This window comes from Cyprinus carpio, chromosome B8, assembly GCF_018340385.1.
Source record: "Cyprinus carpio isolate SPL01 chromosome B8, ASM1834038v1, whole genome shotgun sequence".
NCBI classification, from domain to species: domain Eukaryota; kingdom Metazoa; phylum Chordata; class Actinopteri; order Cypriniformes; family Cyprinidae; genus Cyprinus; species Cyprinus carpio.
Window position 1 is genome coordinate 730,120 of NC_056604.1, and position 12,671 is coordinate 742,790.

The 12,671-nt window shown below is 39.7% G+C and overlaps 1 protein-coding gene across 1 annotated transcript in view; it reads right to left on the bottom strand.

The window, feature by feature from the left end:
* Nucleotides 1-246: 246 nt before the first annotated feature.
* The window catches only part of LOC109070918 (semaphorin-6A-like), a 71,259-nt gene continuing 58,834 nt past the window's right edge, over nucleotides 247-12,671 (bottom strand). The window contains 2 exon segments of the mRNA XM_042729152.1: nucleotides 247-3,003; nucleotides 10,875-11,018. Of these exon segments, the coding sequence (XP_042585086.1) occupies nucleotides 1,958-3,003; nucleotides 10,875-11,018 (1,190 nt within the window). The 3' untranslated portion in view covers nucleotides 247-1,957.

Genomic DNA, 12,671 nt, shown 5'->3' on the forward strand with positions numbered 1-12,671 from the left:
TGTTAAGACAAAGACACAGGACACCTGAGACTGTCTGTCATCAGGTCTGAAGACGGGCGTCTGGAAGGGCCACACAGGGCTCCAGAGCGATTCTTATCGGCGTGTTTATTCACGGTTAGAGATGCCAAACAATCGAGTCTTTGCTGCAGATGTGCCAAACCCTCATGCGACGAGGCTTACCTAAAGCACTCGTCATAGCGTGAAGACGTCCGTCTCACGTTTCACAAAAAACACAAGCTCTGCAACAAGAATCTGAAATGTTTTTATTACTTTTTTCCATTTATTAAAGAGAATTTCTTTACAACATACATTTAGCTGTGAATCAGATGTGGGAGAGGGCCGGTGATGAAACCATATCATACAAGAGAACAAACTCCACTTCCAAAGTCTAGAAAGGCACCAGCATGGAAACCTCGAGCTCCGTTCGCTGCGGCCCGAGCGGATAAATTCAGAGAATCGGGTGAATTCAACATCTACAAATAAGCCAAAACTAGATTCCTGGACGTCAAGTTCAATAAAACGTGTGTCAAAATAGTTAAATAACAATCCCTCATATTACATCACAACCATAGAGCTAGAAAATTATATTAATTGGAATCTGTCACAAACATTGAAAACATTAATCTGTTTCCTAATATTATTGGAGTGCATATCTACACAGGAGCCAGCCTGTATTCACTGCCTAAAAACTGTGTTTGATCGTATACATTAGAAAGCTTGTGTGTGTGTGTGTGTGTGTATGTGTTTGGGAGAAACATCATATCCGATTCGTTTGTGTGTTTTTCTCTTATTGCCTCGAAGCAGCCTGATCCACAGATACACAACAAGTCATCTACAAACAGTGTTAAACATCATCTTGACTTGGTGAAAAGTAAAAAAGGACAAAGGAAAACAAAGTCAAACATTCTTCCAGCACGACGAGAGGGCCGACTCCAACGATTCATTGGCACAATCAGAAATCAAGCACAAAGCCATTTGTGGTTAGCAAAGGGACCAGAGTCGACAACGACAACACCTACATTCTTCAATTACGTGTTTTTTTGTTTCATTTTTATAATCAAACGAGGGAAACAAACGTCATCATAAGAACTACGACAGTTAACAGCTAACAAACGCTTCACTACTCAGGGGTGTAAGGCACAAATTTACAGGTGGAAGGAGAAAAACAGGCTTGTTTGGACATGAACGAGAAGAAACCGTACGTCTGAAAGCATATCAAGTGCGGCGAGAATGGCACTCGGATGGACTTTCTATGAAGAGGTGAGATTCAGGAGTTCCTGTCAACCTGTGGGCTGTAAGCTCTACCCACAAGCCCCTCTGGCACGGCTCGAGAAATATTCCTTCCATACGGAGGCTTCCGGAGTTATCTCTGACTTTGCTTAGCAACTTCCGAAGAGTTAGTGGACAGAAGTACTGGCTCCAGTTTAATGACTTTAAATAGATTAATTCAAACTAAAACGATCATTCCGTCTCAGTCGAGCCTAAAAGAGACGCTCTCTGCAAAAGCACTTTATTAAAAAATAAATACAACCCGCTATTAGTATTAACAGTCACGTGTTATTTAGTCGACGTTTTCAGTAGACGTGTTGAACTCTTGCGCGAAGGCAGAACTCGATTGCTTTGTTCAGTAACAGTAACGCTGAGACAGGTGGCGGCTTTTCACAGTTTTCCATTGTAAACTCCAGCTTCTATTCCCGGCTGAACTCGCTGTGCATCCAAGTGCTTGATAACCATGGCGTCTCTCGCAGCTTCTGCGGCTGTCTCCGGTGTGCTTTTGGCAACAATGCGGCCACCTTCCCAGCCGGAGTTCCTCCTTCCCGGGAACAGAGATGCATCAGCCTGAGCTCGACATGTATATACAAAACAAACAAAAGAAAAGTGAGTTGCATTTCCTGTACACAGCTGTACAAAGCAGACGCACTTTCACGTTCCCCGTCTTTCATCCTGCAGCGATCGATTATGTGCAGGAGTCTCCGGACTTAGCTTTTGTGGAAAGGGACACCAGATTGGGTTTAGGAGGAACGTCAGGCTTGAGATGCCTGGAGAGAGAGCCGTACGAGCTCAGGCTGGGGTGACGCGACAGACTGAGGACCGGCGGCGGGGAGGTGACGTGCATGGAGTCCACGCGCTGCGGAGCGGGCGGAGGAGGCGTCTCCACACGGAAACTGTGGTTCCTGGACATGTGGGATGAGTTGGATGAGTTGGTGTTATGCTGTTTCTTGAGGCCCGAGCTCATGGGATAGCCACGGCCGTACACAGACGAATGCACATCCAGCCTCTTGCCCATCTGAGGAACCATGGTTCCGAGAGACGCCTCTCGCTGGGGGACTCTTGGAGGCGCTCTCTCGCCATCCGCCAAGCTTGGGCTCTTGGGGGACTTGTATTCCAGCGTGGACGCCTGGTCATCTGCGAGGTCTCCGCGGTGCGGTTGTTCTACATACTCATGCTGGTGTTGGGGCAAAGGCAGCACCACCACGCTGGGGATGTGGCCTGGAGAGGCCCGCAGAGGCAAATCTGTCGGGATGACTGGAGAACCCATGGAGGCTAAGTCTTTGGTGCAGGCGTTGATCAGGTTCTGGTTGCGCTCCCATTCGCGGCTGCCTCGGCTGGGTTTGCGCCGCGGCTGCATGGGCGTGGACTCGGGCGTTGGCAGAGCGGTCAGATCCAAGTGCTGGTCAGCTTTGATAAGCATCTTTCCGTTGGTCAAGCGGCCGTTGTGCATGAGCGGGGTCATGATGGCCTCCGGCCGTCCGTCCTTGGCTTGCGTCTCGAAGAGCCCCGTCAGCTTGGTGACGCTGTTCATGGAGCCCCGTCTGGACTGGACCGAGTCCTTGTCTTTGCGGCCGGGGAGCTCGAAGTCCCGCCGGCGGTGGTCACACACGCAGTAGACCACGATGCCAGAGAAGATGGCACCCATGACGAAGGCGAGGATGACGGCGATGGCCAGGAGTGTGACGGGAACCATCTGATCGCGTTCTCTGTGGTATGTCTCACGGATCACCCCTGCAAACAGAGTTTTGCAATATGTTATTAAACAATAGTTTCCAAAGTTCATCTAGAATGCAAAACTAGGGACATTCACACAGAATGTGTTTTCCCATTTCGTTGCAATGCTTTTCCGTCATTTTTTCCATGTAAACACGCACTAGATGGTTAGGGTGACCATATGGGCCATTTTTACGGGACACATCCTTGCCAGTATTTCTATATTGCCTAAAATATCCAGGTTTTGGCTGTTTGCGCTGCGCAGATCGATCATTGTATGACATCTGCGAGAGCTGACGACTCGTTATACTTTCCAATCGTGCTCGCTGTACTTTGATGTCATACAACAATCGGTCTGCACAGCAGTGCTTCAAAACTAAAGAACAAACGAACACACCTAACACGTGCACATATTTGCATCACTTTGACGGTTCTCCGTAGATCCCGCCTTCTCATGCGCCACGATTGGTTGATTATGTTCAACGCCTGCATGTTATTGTTCAATCATTACCTTTAGCAAGTATGACAACAGGAAAACAGAGCCAACTGAACAGTTCAGATGCAAACGCATCAAAGTGCGTCTGTAATTTTCTTCTAAAATTAGGTTTTTTTTAGGCTCCTGTATATTTTGAGTTATTTCACTTCAATGGCAATGAAAATAACTTATTCACAGGCATTAAAGTTAAATTACTGAACTTACACATAGGAACCTGATAAAAAATGCTCATTTTAGAAGAATATTTTAAATGGTACTTAGAGGCTTTTGCATCTGAACTCCTCAAATACAGAAATCCTGGCCAGGACGTGTCCCATATAAATGGCCCGTATGGTCACCCTACGGCTGCAGCATCTTGTGCATGAAATGGCTTTCTAAAAACATGCCGCTCAAGTTAAAATAAGGTAAACTATTTTAAAAACGTGTTGAGACCTTGTATTTCCCCCCCATTCCCCTAATTTTTCAAAGCAAAAACATGTTCTGTGTGAGTCATCCCTTGATGCATGCTTACAATCAGGACTGCTGGATTAATCTGCAATACAGATTGAGATAAAAATACCGTCTTGATATCAAAAGGAGACAAATACTGTGCATTCATTTAAACTCATGGATGAAGCTGCACTACTGTTTCGAGAAATGCTAAATAATGTTAGCACATCAGCGTAGATGTCTTTTTTTTATTGTCTTTTTATTAGTTTTGATATGTATACACAGGAGATAGAAAAAAATTATATATATATATATATATATATATATATATATATAAATATATATATATAATTTTTTCTTATCTCCGTTTATATATATATATAAAATTATATATATATAAAAATTATATATATTATATATATATATATATATATATATATTATATATATAAAGGCAAAAAACAATAATGGATACAGTAAGTAGAATAATTATGGTCATAATAATAAGAGTAGATGTCTTAATCTATTCAATAGCTGAGGAATTAGGTTATTCCCATTCCCATCCAAACACCACAAGCCTCAAAATTCTCAGCAGATCGGCCATTTAAAATACACACAGGTGCTGCTATATTTCCACAGAGCCATATAAATCCAATGTTTTACAATTGTTGCAAACTCATAAAAGCTAATCCATTAGACGAGGCAGGAGTGCTGTTCAGTTGGGACATTTTAAAATACACACAGGTTCATTTTAATTTTTATTATATGATTATATTTTTTACACACACACACAGACAGACCACACGGCTAGCGTGGGTCGAGATTTTAGAGATGTTTAATGCACTCGGAGTCTTGTATCGCTTTGAATATCCGTGGCTCTTATGTGGGCTTTACAAAACGCTCCGGATCTTCTGAAGGAGTCTCTCTAAGATGACAAAACGCTGTCACGCGTCTGATCTGAGGGGCACTTTTCTCTTTTAACTTCACTCTCATTGTTCCTCTCAGGAGACGCTCTTCCTCACAGTCTGTTTGATGTTTCATGCGTCTACTGTACGATACCCTTGAGAAATGACAGGACTCTACCGGATTCATTTTCATGTTGGAAAGACTGTTCTTTCATGAAAAGTACCACAATATATTCAGTATACAGTTAGCACCACTAATTTATTTGTGACCCTGGAGCATAAAACCAGTCATAAGGGTCAATTTTCTGAAATTGAGATTTATACATCATAGATATATTAATAAAATAGCTTTCCATTGATATGTGGTTTGTTAGGAGGACAATATTTGTCTGAGATACAACTATTTGAAAATCTGGAATCTGAGGGAGCAAAAAAATCTAAATATTGAGAAAATCATCTTTAAAGTTGTTCAAATGAAGTTCTTAGCAATGCATATTAATATCAAAAATTAAGTTTTGATATATTTACGATTCAAAACATCTTCATGGAACATGATCTTTACTTAATATCCTAATGATTTTTGTCATAAAAGAGAAATGTATAATTGTGACCCATACAATGTATTGTTGTCTATTGCTACTAATATACCTGTGCTACTTATGACTGCTTCTGTGCTGCAGGGACACATGGTTTATTTATCAATCACATCTAGAGACACGTGACGTGATCGTCAGAGCTGGACTGGTTTGCACAGCACAGATGAAGACTCTTCTACATCTCCTGAAGGTTAAAAGCTCTTCGAACTGAGGATGAGGAGACCACCGCCAGCACTCAGAAAACCTTTGAAGATCCTTTCTGTCCTTAATGCACTGTTACTCAACTTCAAAAGAGCCATAAAAAGGACAAAACCTGGAGAAACGGAGGGCTGCAGATGGAGTTTCAGGGTTGAGTTTATTCTCTTGCTGACATACACTGGATTTGGACACTTGAAAATGTCTGAAATATTCCCATTAACTGATATGACACAGGATAATATTCAGCATTATCATTAGTATGATTAAAATAATTATTACAGTCACTAAAATCTAATCAATAGTGTGGATGAACAACAGACTGCATTTGAGAATGTCCTCATGATCAATTTTGCCAAGTCTGTGGTTTTCCCGCAGAATTGGGCTACTTTTATACAACTGTCATGTTGTGTTTCTAGTCCGTAGGTTAATGCAAAAACATTCCCAGAACATTATTTTTTTATGATTTGTTTTTAGTTAGCCAGGAAAGTTTTCTTAACGTTCCCAGAACATTAGTCTTTTGTTCACAGAACGTTATTCTAACATAAAGCTAACGTTCCCCTAATGTTAGTTTCTGGTTCCCAAAAAATAACCAAACGGGAACCAAAACCTAACGTTAGGGGAACGTTCTGTGTTAACTGGGTGTTGTGAAGGTTACTTTGGAAATGTAACAGGTTACAGATCACAAGTAACCCTGTTTAAAATCTAATAAGTAGTGTAACTATTTGAATTACTTAAAATAATGTAACTGATTACATTTGATTACATTTCTAAAGAATGTTTTCATCTGTTAATCATTTTAAAAGATGTAAAGCAGGCAGGTTTAATCTTACAGTGGAACTCAACACTGATTACTGTCAGACTTTTATAATCCTTTATCACTTGAATTAAGATTATAAAAATTAATTTTAAAGCACAGCCACCAAATAAAATCTGTACTTTTACTGTACTTTGAGATCATTCTGAGGTTAAATACTGATTTAAAATCATAACGAGAAACCATTTAATAGCTATGATACTGTTTTTGAAATCAAATCCTTGCATAATTATGACAGGAAACAGTTAGATTTATTTTGTAATTAAATTACGTAATTCCGTTACATGTAACAAGTTACTCCCTAACACAAAATCAAAGCAAAAACACCAGAAGTGAACAGATCCAGCAGATACACATGGATTCTTCATTTCTTCACTACACAGACAGATACTAATCTTCAACACCAGATCTGACCTTTATGTTAAACGTTTAAATGTGTTTATGCTTCTTCTTTACAATAAAAGACACTTGCTGTGATCTCCTGTATCTAACAGACATTTCTAAGTGTCCAAACACTATTAAAATAGAATTAAAATCCATTCAGATTCAGAAGCGCTCTGTTTTTAATGGCTCTCTTCCTCACAGGTTGCTCGGAGCGAATCGCCAGCAGAACAAATCTCACGCAGGCATTACACATTTGAATTTCATGAGACGTCACTCCTGACAATTAGACGTGTTAGAGCTTCACCGGCACAATCCTGCAGTCGAGCGCATGTAAATAAGACGATTCCTGCGTGAGACTGAGACGCGTGACTTCTCTCTCTCTCTCTCACACACACACACACACACACACACACACACACACACACACACACACACACACACTCTCTCTCTCTCACACTCACTAACACACACACACACACACACACACACACACACACACACACTCTCTCTCTCTCTCTCTCTCTCTCTCTCTCTCTCTCTTTCTGATTTTAAAGATACACTTCAAAACCCCCGACACTGAACAATTGTTTAAAGAGGAAGCAATTAAATCTGTTAATCAGCTGAATGTCTGAAATTCAGAGCGTTTACCTGAAACTAATCCATGAGCATTAAAGCATCAGAAGCAGCTGCTCATTGAATGTGTGTTCATCCACAGCACAGCATACAGCATGAGCTCATGTTCAATATCACACCATTCATTACATCTCACCTTTTACCATCTAGATGAGATGATTTAAGGTCTCAGGAGACGCTGAGATGAGGTTAATGTGGCGTGTGCAAATATCATTATGTAGTATATGAAACATCTCCTCTCAGAATGAATGTATTTCTAGTTACCGCAGGCAATTAAACGTCCCGAGGACTCGCTGTTTAACTGAGGGAATAATACACAATCTATAATGTGGAAATAGTGCTAGTATTCTTCCACTTGTTTAACTCGCTGACCTTCAGAAGAGCAACAGAAAACACTGATTTCTCCACGACCGTGTCTGAGCAGCGGTACCAGGGTAAACAGTGTTTTTGCAGCTGATTATGTGTGTGGATCAGGCCGTGGGTGTTTTAAAAGGCTTTGTCTCCAGATTGAGGTCAGTGTATAGAGGACTTACATCTGCATCTTATTCACTGCCGCAGCTATATAAACTCTATTCATTAATGTGATGAGGAACCGCGCTGACGGGTGTACACACACACACACACACAGATACACACACACACACAGACACACACACACACACACACACACAGAGAGCTGCATGTGAATATCAACAATGAACAGCGTGAAATCTTCTGTGTTCTGTTTTCATATTCACATCAGCACACCAGTGTTATTATCCTTAACTAAAACTACTAATAAAAACATTTTAGTAAATTGAAATATATTTCAAGTAAAATGAATATTTTATTAAAAATGAAATAAAAAAATAGATATAAACTTGAACTACATGAAAATTTGAAATATTGCCTTAGAGATTAGTTGAAATACAGCCAGATTAAACAGAAGAACTAAAAATACTAACTGAAAACAAACTAAATAAAAGTAGGATTAAAATAAATTTAAAAATATAATAAAATAGAATTTATAAAAAAATTAAACAGTAATATTTCAATAGGACAAAACTATTAAAAATTACAAAAGCATATTAAACTGATATTAAATGAAAACTTAAAATATAAAAATAAAAACTAGTTTTCTACAGTATGAAGTGTATAAAACAACACAGTAGCACAAACACACATGTATGTTTTACTGAAGCAAACGTGGTTTATGCTGATAAATCAGTGTAACTCGAAGACTCGTGTGAATCATGTGAATCATGTAATAACTGATTCACTCTCTGACAGTTCAGCTGCACAAAAGAACGAATGCAAATGTCCTGCGTGGTGTTTGACTGCATCTGATCAGTGTTCAGACACCCGCTGACATCACGTCAACACCGTGCAGTGCTGTGTGTGTGTGTGTGTGTGAGTATGTGAGTGAGTGTGTGTGTGTGTGCGTGTGTGTGAGTGTGAGTGTGAGTGTGAGTCTGTGTGTCTCTGTGTGTGTGAGAGAGAGTCTGTAATTGACCTATAAATTATAGACACAGAGGAGGATGGGGCGAGCGAGAGCTACAGGTCTGCAGAGAGAGAGAGAGAGAGACGCATCTACTGGTTGAGCGGGAGGAGGGCGAGACGCACTAGATTAAGGTTAGTCAAACGCTGTGGCTACAGTAAAGGTTCAGCCTTGGAACGATCCATCGGGAGGATGAAGGTCCTGTGGAATCACAATGGCAGCAGATGGTGGAGGAGGGGAGGATGAACACACACACACACACACACACACAGGGGAGGATGATTGGAGGATGAACACACACACACACACGACTTCAAATGTACTGTGAACACCAGCTTCATCCAAAACATCAGTAAATCATGAAACCACAAAATCAAATGAGAGAAAAAAAATAGAAAGTGTTTTGAATAAAGAAAAGGACGTCTTTTTACAGCATTTACAGGCCGTGTAAATACTACTACTATCATGTAGAAATACTGTACTGTTTAAATAATATATTTTACTTAATATATAAATTTTTCTTATTAAATTAATAAGATTGTGATTTTTGCATTACAGTAATGAGGATTTGGGATTAATGAGTAATAATTGGATTTGAGGAACTCAATGCAAAACATTGCCTTCATTAAACAAAATATTTTTGTTTCATGATGAATTTTGCACATTTTGACAGCTGAACTGAACTGAATTGTGAATAATTAAACTACTGTCTTTCACAGCTGCTTTACAGCTGAAATTGAATTTGTTTCACATTTAATTGATTTTACAGTTATTGAACCAAATCTGAATCGACATAGATGTAAACACTATTGTCTTCTCCAGAGCTGAAAGTTTCCGTCATTGATTCTGTTATTTTCCTCTCTATCTCTGTGAAATCTGTACTATATAAAGCACTATAGAAACAGAGTAGACTTGAATATTTCTTGTTGATGTAGTGGTGAATTATGATCACAGCACATCTGACCGTCACAGGAGGGAAGGAGGGAGGGAGGGGGAGGAGCCTGCGTGAATATTCATGAGCTTGTTAATATGTTAAGCAGAAAGGAAATATCTGAAGAGCGTTTGTCACAAAAGTCTGAAAAAAGCAAAAGAAGTGAATACAAAAGCCATGCATCATAAAGCAAACAATATAATCACACAGATCCAGCAGAACTCAGAGCAACCCATATTCAATCATCAAAAGAACAAAGCCTTTGAGAAGAAGCTGATGTGATGTGTGAGCCTCGGTTCAGTACCGCGGTAAACGCTGTAACCCAGGCTCAGACGTCAGCAGTTGTGCGATTCTGCCACCATTGTGTGCTGAACAGATGAACTGCTTCCAGCGACCGCCAGACGCTTCCAGCGCTAAAGACACCACTGATGTCTGTCAGGAGAGTAAACGCTTCGTTATTGATAATCAATGTTTGCTAATGAGCTCAGCGCATCGATCCGATAAACGCCGCAATCATTCAGTCCTTCAGGCTCATACTGTAAGAGGGATGATGTCAAATACAGGCTAATTAGAGTTAACTAAAACTGTAAAAAACTATTTTGTCATATATATATTAAAACACTTATTTTAATTCAACTAGTTCTGAAGGAAACATTTCTCATTTTTGAGTTTAACTTGATATACTAAAATAACAAACTGAAATACAAAATAATAAAAACTATATAGACATTTATATAATATATATATATATAAAATTTAAATATATTTATACTATATAGACATTAAAAACTATAAATAAATTATAAAATATAATTTTTTTTTGCATTTATTACAATGTATTTTTTATATGTTTGAATGTTATTCTGTTCTGTTGTATTGATTTTTGTTAAGATTTAATTGGTGTGATTTTGAATTGTATCTGAACTGAATCTGAATCTGCGAGGGTTTGGCGTGTGTCTCGTGTTCTGACGCTGCAGACGCTGGAAGCAGCTGGTTTCCTCCACAGGATGATCGTTCCCAGGCTTACCGGCGCTCTCCTGCTGCGTCTCGGAGGGAGCGGCCACATACGGGTCACTCTGATCGCCCCGCGGCACGGCCTCCTTCGGCTTGACCATGCGGCCCCGGAGCAGCGGGCCCCCGGCGGAGGGAGGAGGGACGGTGGTGAGGAGGCCTGCTGGAGCACAGCACACATCAACATCTCTCTGACACACACACACCTCGTATCTCACATCATTCACACTCCAATCAGTATTTCACCTCCACTGATTGATTTATTTGCTGATAATGCGTGTAATTAGCAGAGTAATTAACATTAAGCTGCTCATAATCACAGAATAAACTCTGACCAGCTGACCTGAAAATTAACTACACTGGGATGCCACAGAAGAACCATTTTTGGTTCCACACAGAACCATCTCTTTCTTACCTCTTTATAATCTGAAGAACCTTCCTTCACCACAAAGAAGCTTTTGTGAAACAGAAAAAGGATCTTTATGGAACCATTTAGACAAAAAATGTTCTTCTTTGGCATCGTGAAGCACCTTTATTTTTTAAAGAGTGTATTTGCTCAAATGGTCATGTGAAATTAAACTAATTGCTGCGATGATTATCAAGACGAAACCAACCCAAATCAATCTGACATAACTAGAGTTAAACACAGCTGTAACACTAACAAACAACTAGTTAACTCTTCCCAAAACTGCAGAAGGTTGATGAAAAGCTAATAATTAATTCAATAATTTCAAAAAAATTAAACAAAACTTCAAATAAAAACAAAACACTTAAAAGTATATAATAAAATATATAATTGTATTCTATATATATTATATAAATATGTAATTTAGATTAATAAATTGTTATTAAAATATTTTTAAACTCTTAAATACATTTTTTTTAAATATCTTGAAATATAACATACATTTTCGTTACTGGATTAAAAAAAAAATGTTACACACACACACACACACACACACACACACACACATATATACACAATATTTGGTCATGTTGACCATTAACTGGCATATTTTGAACATGCAAATATGTTGTTAAATTCTTGAAGCATTAACTAAAATCTTTTAGGTCAGAGGGGTTTGTCTGATGAAGTTTGTGAACTGCTGGACTAGTTTAACTCAGTTTAATCCACAGATAAACCCTCTCTGTGCCGGTGGCCGTTGTTTATCGTAGTCGCAGTCATTAACATGATTTATTTAAGAAACGCCATGGGCCGCGAGATTAGTGTGACAGCTCTATTTTATAATTCATTTTCCACAGCCAGAGGAAGAGGACGGTGACACACATACGAGAGGAAATCAGCTCTCAGCAGCCAGCGTCCTTTAACTAGCGAGACAGAACGAGAAGCCAGCCGTCCAGACGGAGGAATATGTGCTTATAAAGCTAAACGGACACACGTATGAGCGGTTTATGAAGGAAACGGAAACATCAAACACATTCACACACTGAATAAATGAAGTACTGGAGCGACAGACACACATGAATGAAGCTCAGCAGAAGATCACTAATATCACCAATAAACAGCAGCGCATGTGATATGTAGGTCACAATCACTGCTTCAGCCAATCAGATTCATTCTGGCTGCCGGGGGAGGCCTGTCAATCATGTGTGTGTGTGTGTGTGTGTTTAGCCTGATTGTATTTCATGAATAATTTCTGCTGGTCTTGGGAGAAGCCCTGAGTGTTTATTCCCTGTAAACAGTCATTTGCATTCGACTGTTTCTAACCCACAATCCTTTGCTCTATGAAGCGCAGAGATCCATCCAATTAGGGAATGAAAGGTCAGAGCGTCTCTAACTACATCTACACAC